Here is a 10,721-nt window from a genome sequence, read left to right as displayed (position 1 = left end):
AATAAGACCGTCTTTATTCATGGAATCTTAAAGAAAAATGTCTCAATACAACAATTTGAAGAGTTTGTTGAAGAGGAAAGAAATGTGTGTCTCTTGAAGAAATAATTGCATGGCTTGAAATAGAATTCAAGGTAGTGATACAAGATATTTGATGACTTCCTAAAGTAGGCAAAGCTTCAAATAAGTCGTTATGATAACTACATCTACATCCTAAAAAGATAAGAAAAGTATGTGGTGTTCTTGCTCTTATATGTAACGACATCCTTATAACCAATCATAAAATGATTTGGAGGAACTTGAAGAATACATAAGCTCAAAGTTCGAAATGAAGGATCTTGGACTCACAAGGTGTATACATACTGGGGATGGGCATATAAAAGGATCAGATGGTTGGGGATATTGTGCCTGTCTCAATTGGGATACTTATAAAATGTTGTTGAGAGGTTTATAAGACTTAAATTTAAAACTTTAGGAATACCTTTGGGACATTACGCAAAGTTCTCAATTGTCCTTAGTACAAAAAAGGAAGGTAGGGAAGTGAAGACTACTTAATATGCTAATAAGGTAGGAAGCACCATGTATGGATGGTTTATAGGAGACTAGATATGGTTCCTATTGTTAGTGTGGTTAGTAGGTACATGACAAATCATGGATATGCTCATTGGGAGGCTTTGAGGTATGTATTGAAGTAAATGGAATAGTATCATTTAGTATAATATATAGGTAGTATGTCCATGACAAAGCTATTAAGGGGTTTGTAGATGTTGATAATACAATGAATTTTGATACTAAAAATCCCTTTCTATGAATGTTTTTTACATGATTTGGAATTGTAGCTTGCTAGAAATCCAGTTTACAATTAGTAGTGACTTTATTTATTATCCAAGCAAAGTATATTGTGCTCATAAAGGGGGTAAATGAGGTCTTATGGTTGAAAGGGATTATTGAAGAGTGGGAAGTGTGCAAGATCGTGTGATTATTCATTGGATAATCAAAGTTTCATTCATACAACTGATCATCAAATTTATTATGTGAGGACAAACACACATAAATGTTAAATTGCACTTTTTACAAGACACTATTGGAATTGGAGAGGAAGAATCGAGAAAACTGTTTGGAGCGAGAATTTCGCAAACGTGTTTATTGCCAAGATCCATGTTAAGACAGTGCTTGAAGCAAATTATTTTTTCATTTAGGCACATAATTTTGAGAACTCTTTCATTATTTGGAATTAAGGTGGAGAATTTTGACAATTGGCTTTAAATCACGTGTACCAAGTTATGTGATAAAAAAAAGAATAATAATATTTTGACACGATTATTTACTTTGACACTCAAATGACATGTTGTGAATCTCTAATGACTTTATTCAACCAATCACATTACACAATTTTACAAATTAATGAGATGACATCATGTGAAATGAATGTATTTGACACGTCGACGTGTCAAGATACATGTACTAAAAAGAAATATGAGACAACAAAATCGTCTAGTGGAACGAAGCAAAATGTCATCTAATATAAGGGAGTTGAATATGGTTTTGGAGTGTTGCGACCATCTAGTGTAAACATTTATTAGGCTTAGTTGTCTTAACAATTTTTTGTCATTTCCTTAACTTACATTCTGAATATAAAGTTTTTTTTATAGGTTCATCTTATCTCGTCTTTGAGAGTTTTCCAATTTACCTTAAGATATGATATAAAGTTTGGGTTAAACTTAGTTTAATTTATCATACACAATCTTAAACACATCAAAATACTCTTACATCAAAATGAATGTCATAATTTTTACGCTAAAAGTTGTTTTCTCAACTCATTTCTGTCTTACTAAGTTTAGTATAAAAAAATCTATAACTAAATTTCATTAGATCATAGAGAAGAGAAAAGTAGAAAGAGAATATAAAGAAAAAATAATAAATAATAATTCTAAACAATTAACTTTTATAAAGAAAAATATTTATGAATTAGTTAAAAGGATATATTGATTTTAATTTTTTATCAGTATAATTAAATCATGAAACGCCATCAACATGTGTTTGTTTGAGAAATTGAGAAAAACAAATTGTTATCAAATAGAAATTTGGGAAAATACAATGCTTAATAACCAACTAAATATATCCTTCCATGAATGCTAGCTAGCCACATCAGGACATGTGATTCCAACATCACGGCAGCGGCTATCATCATCCATCAGATGCCAACTATGATTCGTAAATGTTGTATTATGCTACATTATTCTCTATTCAACCGTAGTTAAACTTCAAAATATGGAGAACGCGTAACCAAATAAAAATCACATCTAGAGCAATTAAATTTTGTTTAATCTACTTATAAATCATAGAACAAATAAGTTTATTGAAATCACTGTACAATTAAATTCAATTTAACTTTTAATTATAAAATAGTTTAATTCAATTAATATATTTTATACTCTGGGACTTCCCTTCACATGGTATGCTTCCTTAAAATTAATGCTCTTAATTTGCCTTCTACTATGAGATCTATACCTTCATTTCAAAGAATGAAAAATTAAAATAAATACTTTAAATTAAATAATTATCTTACCACATTCAAAAGTTTCACAAATAGTTGAAGATCAAACACAATTTAAATACATTTTCCTTCTTTTATTTTATAAAACTTTTAAGGACAACATTGCGACAGAATTTTAGACTCTAAAGCAAACAATATTTTGGGAACACAATGATTGACTATGATGATGCCACTCGACAAACTTGAGATTAAAACATTGACACCCATTACGGAGGTTATATGACAAACCATGGATCCCTTAGACCTCAACTGAGGGGCCTACATTCTTACTATCCCAGCGATACTCGATCACATATTCCAGCATGTGCACATTAATCCAATCGTACTCATGAATACATGGCAAGTTTAGTTCATCTCTTTCACCATTTGCATTAACATCCACACCTGCATTACACTGAGAAGTATCATTCTTTAGAGAAATAACTTAATCGCCTGACTGCGACACTGATCCACTATCCCTTGTACTGGAGCTTTAAGACTGGACACTTCCCAAAGTGGAAAACCCCCTTGATTAGAACATGAACCCAACACTGATAAGGACGGGTCATATAGTTGTCATGTGGCCTCCCTACCCAAAAGCTCATTAGATGATGAAATCGTTTTGGTCATTATTACCTTATTGCAACCCTACAGTGAGAATATGATCTAAAGAAGAATTCAAAGTGCTAAATGAAGAAAATCCTACTCCTATTTATATAAAAGACTAGTTCAAATCAAGTCAACACGTCAAACCCCAACCATTGGATCAAACACGATCCAACAATCCAAATTTTGTGACATTTTGACTTACTCTAAAATGCACAATCCCCAAAGTGTTACGACTTCCCACACAATGTGGACGACAATAAAGACAACTCACACTCAAGGCAAAACAGTATAACCCCTCGCCTCGTCATCCTTGCACTCAAGCTTGGGATAATAATGTGTATACCACCTCAGAAAGAAGAAAATATAAGTCTAGTCAAACTGATCGGTCTCATACCTCAAGCAACGATCGATGGAACTGATTAAACACTAAGAAAATAAACCTTTGAATTAATCATAATATTAGCACACTAAACAAGATTAAAAGGTTATTAGACCATCATTAGACCCACATTATGGTAAAAACCCTTTAAAGGCCTATAAATATAACTTAATGGTGAGACATTTAATACTTTGACATCTAACATATTTATCATACCTATTAACACTGAACACTAAGTTAAACATGAAAGTGGTTTTGCAGGTATTTCTATCAGTCAGTCACATAAAAAAGAACAACATAAAATAAAAAAAAACAACAAAAGACTTTAAAAAATTACAAGTAAATTTGATCCCACAGGAACAATTAATATTTTAAAAATGACTAAAACAAACAAATTTTAATTTTGAGTTTTAAAAATTATTTTAAAAACAAATTCCAATGTCAAAATCATTTATTTATCTCTTTTATTATACAACAAGACGTGATATTTATCAAATATTTCTAAATAATTGGTCAATAAACTATTTTATCTACTAGTGTATATGTGACATGCATAGGTTTTTTAAGAATATTATTTATATGTCTTAAACAATGATAGAGATAAAAAAATAATGATAAACTTTATTAAAAAATGTTTTATCGAAATTAACCCATTTCATTAAGAGAAAGCATAATAATTTCTATCTTTTTAAGGTATACAAAAAATAAAAAACAAAACTTAGATGAACTAACAAATAACAGTTTCATTTTAGTAATTATGAATCACAATTGGGTTGCAGCATCTGCTAGCTTTTAAAATGTTTTGTTAGCTTACACCAAACTTTGCCTCATACATTTGGAGGCTCAAGTTGGAAAAGGGTAATGAACCTATGATGTGTGTGTGGATATATATATATATATATATATATATATATATATATATATTTCACCATTTGACTTTACAATTTTTTCTAAGCAAAGTGTGTAGTTTTCTCATATAAACTTAATGTTTGTAGCTACAAAATTTAACCCTCCAAACTGTAGTAATAGCCCTTAATTTTGTATTATCTTGAATTTTGTGAAACTATTTTATAATTATATTTATTATTTTAATATTATGTTATAGACCCAAAAGCCAAAAATCCTAACATATTTACACACAGATTTGAAACTAAGTTAGTTTTTTATTTTAAAATTAAATTTTGAAATTAAAATAGTGATTTATGTTTCATATATCATTTTAGGGATGTAGCACACTATTAGCAGCCCCACATGAGTGGTTCTTACCACGATGCCCAACCCTCACAAGGTCCCTCCATTCACATGCGCTGCTTCCTTCAAATCAACGCACCTTATTTCGATTTGTCCCCCAAACACATCGCAACCGTCCATCCACTCCCAACCCGACCAAAGGTGGGTGAGTGTGTCCCACGTTTGTCCTCCAACCAGGGGGACATGTTCCTTTAAAGCCTCTGTGACTGCTACCGACACGTTATGTGAAAAAAAAGAAAAAACACATTTTTTAAATTGTACAACGTTTTTTTACATCATTTTCTACGCGTATAATCTTAATTTTTTTATTGCTTAAAAACGAATTTTATTTTCTTTTGATAATCGTGAAAGAGAAAACCTATTAAACTTTTTTTTTTCTCGTTTAAAAAGTATATTAGTTTAAAAAGATATATAAAAATTCGGTACTAGTCTTTTTCTTTAGAAAAAACAATGTACCCTCACGGCCACACATCCTTTATTCCGACTTTGCTATAAAATAGGCTTCCAATTTCAACTTTCTCACGTTTAATTTCAACAGGAATAATTAAGATTTGGAATATATTTTGGTGGTGGGAAATTGTGGTCACAGAGAAAGATGGAAAGCAGAGTGGTATTTGAGAGTGATCTGAACCTCAAGGCAACAGAACTTAGATTAGGGTTGCCAGGGACAGAGGAAAAGGAAGACAAGAACCTGCGTACACATGCTGTTCTTAGAAACAACAAAAGACAAGTGCGTGAAACTTCTCAAGACTCCATTTCCATTTCCAATGCTTCACATCACCAACATCACGTAGAGACTGTTTCAGCTCCTCCACCCAAGTACGTTTACCAAATTAGTTTTCAAGAATCGTGCTTTTTTTTTCATAACTCTGAATCTGCCATTTCTGCTAATCTTTGTATGAAATTCGTATAGTTCTTTTGTATTTAAAACATAAAGAAGTAGAAGAATAGGTTTGAATTGGTTTGGTACTGGTGGCTTCACTTCAAAAATGGAATCAGTTTGTTAATAACTTTTGTTGTGTTGTTTGAATCTGAGTTTTAAGGTTAATGGATTGAATGTGTTTATTATTGGGGTGGCAGGGCAAAGATAGTGGGGTGGCCACCAATCAGATCCTACAGGAAGAACAGTGTGCAGGAGGGCGAGGGGGATGGGATCTTTGTGAAAGTGAGCTTGGATGGAGCACCTTACCTCAGAAAAATTGACTTGAAAGTCTACAGGGGTTATCCAGAACTACTCAAAGCTTTAGAAACCATGTTCAAGTTGGCCATAGGTGAGATACCAATTTTCATTGCTGTCTTCTTTTGTTGTGGTGTGCTGAATGAGACAAGTTTGAATGAAAATAACCTGAACTGGGTTTTGTTGGATCAGGTGAGTACTCTGAAAGAGAGGGTTATAAGGGGTCTGAATATGCTCCTACATATGAAGACAAGGATGGTGACTGGATGCTAGTTGGAGATGTTCCATGGGAGTAAGTTCCACCACTCTCTTTTGTTCATGTGTCTTGTGTGTTGTCTCTTTGCTGTTTGTGTAAATGTTTCAGAGGAAGAAAATAACAATATTTTTTTTCAGAAATGAAGCTTTCTCGTATTAACTTTGAGAAAATCATATTTTTACTTATTTGTAAGTTTCAGCTTACGGCAAACACATTGTTTATTTGTTTATTTCTGATCAGTTTTCATAACATACTCAGAGAGAGAACTTAGTTTTTGTTTTTTATTTTTCTGCAGCATGTTTGTGATTTCTTGCAAAAGGCTAAGAATCATGAAAGGCTCGGAAGCAAGTGGGCTGGGTTGTGTTGTATGAGAAAGAAACAGATAAATTACTATGGCCATGATGAGGAAAATCATTCTTTTGGAACTAAGAGATGTTGAATCAATGCATTGCTATCACCATGCATACCAATCTGAGTTGGAATTTAAAGTAGGGAGATGGAAGACTCTGTCTGTCTACAAGTTTTGTTGATATGTATTTCTGGTTATTTAGAACTACCTGTGATGAGGTGCAACATGCTGTTGCTTCCATTGAACCCTTTCAATGAGCAACCTCATACAAATTTTCCTTAACCAAGTTGGTTGGTGAACAAGAGAGATAAAAGGGGTCGATCTGTTCATCAAAGTATTTCTTTGTCTTTTTTTATGACAAACACAAACACAGGGTAATACATCAAATATTCATGCAATATTTTGCTGTTCAATGGACACAAAATTAACGAAGCATGTGCTTGTTTAAATTTGGTGGATGATCAAACGGTTGTTAATGTGGTTTCAGCTAGGTTAATATATGTTTGGTTGGCTTTTGAGAAGATTATTTTATAGTTCATTTTGTCTCTTTCTCTCTCCCATGTTGTAAACAACATTTTAATGTTCACAAATTATTATTAAAAAATTGATACTGAATTTTATTGTTAATTTGTTTTCTAAAGAAAAACAAATTAAATATGAGCCGCTTAATTTGAACTAAAACTAAATTTACAAAGTTGATTATATTTATTAAAACAGAATATGTTAAGAGTGAATTCTACACATATGGTATGAACTGAAAATCAGGAGTTGTCTCAGAAAACATGTTATATGGTTATAAAAATTTGAAATATTTGATCATCCAATAATCAGAGAGAAAATCGTGGTAGTAATACTAATTGGTTTTATCATCACCAAATAATCCCACATAATACGCATCATGAAATGGAGTTGTAAGTCAAATCAAACCGAATTTGTTAAAGGAATTGGGTTATACACTATTAGGGAGGCGTGTAGGTTGGTTGGTTGTTGGCAAAATAATTAATCTTCACACCCTTTTATTAAGAAAAATATAATGAACAAACAAGTTAAGAAATCCACAAGATGCATGCTTAATCTTATAAAAAAATTTATTTGGAAATTTCATAATTTTTAAGACACTTAAATACATTAAATTTAAATTGGTCTCATTTTAAATTATTTTTACTGTTTAAATATTTTGTCCGAATAACACAATTTAAATTTAGTGAATTTTTTATAAAATATTTCCATTATTATTAAATTCAAAAAATTATCTAAATATCAAATAATTGTTAAGAACTAAAAACAATATCGATATTAATAATATATTGATGTTGATTGATGTAAAATACAATTCATTTTGTATTTGAAAAAAAAAATCAATTTATGTTAAATAAGTTTATTTTCAGGTTATAAAAACTTAAATTGGATTAGATTCAAAGTAGGATAGTACTATATTAATATAAGATTGGGTAAAGTCTTTTTAAGTCAGTGTCAAATCAAGTTTATCTAGATTTAGGTTTGAGCCCAACTTGAACCAAGTAATTCGGGTTCCAATTAAGCCTAATTGGCTAAACTTAGATCATGAAAAATTGGTTCTATATCAGGTCAAGTGGGTCAAATTAAGTCAATTTGAACCCAAGTCAAGTCAGATTAATTTAGCACAGGTTGAACAAACTCGTCTTAAGCCCAAGTTAAGCCTAGTTTGACCAATCCAACATTCAATTAAGTTAGCGTAGGTTCTCATTTATTCAAGTATGTGTTGACCTATGCTCAATGAAGTTGAGCTAGGCCCAGGTTAGTCATGGTATGATAAAGACCAAGTTTTACCTAGTTGGTTCAAGACCAAGTCAAGTTTTCCCAAACTCAAGTTGAGTTGAGTTAGTCTGAACATAATCAAGTTGAGTCGACCAGACCTGGTCGAGTTAAGTTGAGTTGTCTCGGGGCAAGTTAAATTTAGCTAAGTTAGCTTGGACCAAGGTTAAAATGAGTCAAACAAGGCTTAGGTTGAGCTGAGTCGAGGCAAACCCATATTTAGTGGAGTTAGAACGGGTCCATATTCATTTAAGTATAGGTAAACCCACATTTAGTTGAATTGGGTAGGCCGGAGTTAATCCTCCTAACCTAATCAAGATCAGGTCATTTAAGTTCGAGCCAACATTGCATTGGTTTGGTTAAGTCGAGTAAGCTTGGGCGAGTTGAAAAAAGTTTGTTTAGGCCCAATTTAATTTGAATTGGGACGGTTGAGCCAAGTCGACTTGGATCTAAGTCAAGCCAAGTCAGGGTAGGATCCTATTCAGTCGAGTTGGGCTAGGCCTATGTCAAGTCAAGTTCAATGAGGTCTAGGTTTATGTTAGAAGGCCAACCCACACATTCAATTGAGTTGGGCCTAGGATTCAGGTCCGGTCATGTCAAACTAAGTTGGGTTAATCCTATATAAAATCAAGTCTACATAGATACTTGTCGAATCGAATTGACCGAGACCCAAATCGATCAAAATCTTGAAGACCAAAATATAAATTTGTGAATAAAAAGAATTTCAAATTCTTATTTTTTAGGCATATTTTTTTTTTAATTTTATGTAATCCAATGAGTAAAATGAAATTAAAGAATTTTTTTTCCCAAAATTCCTTACCCAAAAGAGTATATTTTTCTCATGAACTATTTCAAAATATTTAAAAATATGAATTATCTTATTAAATTGTCTTATCCAAATGCTATATTCATTTAAATAAGAGATTTCCATAATTCTAAAAAATAAATACGTGATATCTACATTACTTGTAATTAAATTCAGTTATTTTTTAATACTTTTGTTTGAAAAAAATAACTCAGATATCTTTACATATTTTTACAAAGTAAGTGAATTTCACTTTTAAAATAAAATTTCATTTAAAAATGTGTATTTAAAATTATTTTTTTTAAAAGATAGTCAAACTTAAATAAGTCAAAAATAATTAATAACCAGACAATCATGCTCGAGATTTGTTAGGCGAACTATATGTTTGTTGGGTATTATCTCAGTGGCGTTAAACGTGAAGAAAGTGGCATTCGACACCTACTATTTTTAAATTTGAGTTAGCATAAGGTGATTTTGACGCTGAGCAAGCCTCTCTCATACTGCTAATCATAAATAGTTGTAGAAAAAAAGGTTGTTGGATGCATGAGTTTTAAAAGATAAAAACATAAATTTCACTATGTCATGATAAAAGATACGAGTTTCTCAAGATTTCATGAATATAAACAAATGTATAAGTTAAATTTGGGAGTGGGGGACTTAACCCACAACCTTTTTTCACCCTCCCCTTCAAACTCTTCAAACCAACCTTATATCTTCTTAATGTTAGTAAGGGAGTTAAACCCACAACATCTCTCACCCTCCCTTCTAACTTCTATCACTAAACAAACCTTATAGCTTCATAATCTATAAATAGGACGAACGACGTTGAAAATAATTCAAATGCGAGTCTGAATCTCACCTCGAGTAAAAATGACAAAGTTATACACCATATAAGATGAAAAACTCATAAATTCATTCTTTTAATATTTTAGGTTAAAATAGGTGTCAAATGCTTTATGTGGGGTAAGACTCAATGTCATGTCACATATATAAATATTAGGAGACGTTAAATTTTTTAAATTCGATGTTAAATTAACGCCGAATTTTGTAAATATACGATGTTAACTTAAGATCGAATTTTATTAATATACGACGTTAATCATTTTTTTTGTTTTTTTAATTAATTGTGATCTTTTTTACAACTCTACTAGATCTGAAAAACATAAAAACAACAAATTTCAGTTTTTTGTATTTTATAAAGCAAGAACTATGAACATAGTATCAACAACAAACAACAATAACCAACAACAAACAAGTTCAATAAAACAATAACAACAAAAAACAAGTTCAACAAAAAAAAAAACAACAAACAAGTTCAACAAATAAGTTTTTCAAACGAAAACAAAAACGAAAATTAACCTTGAAAAGGTGGGTTCGTCGGGATAAAGTGTCTCACCGGTGACAGAGAAAACAAAATGTGCCTATGAAGACCAAAAACACGAAAATAATCGGTCAAAACAAACGAAAATCATAAATAAAATGTATTTGTATCAAATGAAAGAAAAATTACATGTGATGGTCGTCAAACTTCGTTGGAGAAAAGTTTTAGAAGAGAAGAGGGTCTCGCA

At 31.4% G+C, this 10,721-nt stretch overlaps 1 protein-coding gene across 2 annotated transcripts; it reads left to right on the top strand.

Annotated features, from left to right (window-relative positions):
* Positions 1 to 5,292: 5,292 nt before the first annotated feature.
* Positions 5,293 to 7,075, top strand: LOC124840149 (auxin-induced protein 22B). Of its 2 annotated transcripts, XM_088096634.1 has the most exons (5): positions 5,293 to 5,591; positions 5,853 to 6,043; positions 6,142 to 6,241; positions 6,343 to 6,393; positions 6,501 to 7,075. In XM_088096634.1, the coding sequence occupies exons 1-4, from the start codon at positions 5,368 to 5,370 to the stop codon at positions 6,362 to 6,364; spliced, it is 537 nt and encodes a 178-aa protein (XP_087952760.1). In that variant the 5' UTR covers positions 5,293 to 5,367; the 3' UTR covers positions 6,365 to 6,393; positions 6,501 to 7,075. The 2 variants fall into 2 exon arrangements, with proteins under 2 accessions (XP_087952760.1, XP_047172110.2); XM_047316154.2 differs by lacking the exon at positions 6,343 to 6,393 and having other exon boundaries at positions 5,295 to 5,591.
* Positions 7,076 to 10,721: the final 3,646 nt, after the last annotated feature.

This window comes from Vigna umbellata, chromosome 8, assembly GCF_029865625.1.
Source record: "Vigna umbellata cultivar VRB3 chromosome 8, Vumbellata_1.0, whole genome shotgun sequence".
In the NCBI taxonomy this organism is placed as follows: Eukaryota; Viridiplantae; Streptophyta; class Magnoliopsida; order Fabales; family Fabaceae; genus Vigna; species Vigna umbellata.
The sequence above is the reverse complement of the archived record's forward strand: the minus strand, read 5'-3'. Positions and strand labels throughout refer to the sequence as shown.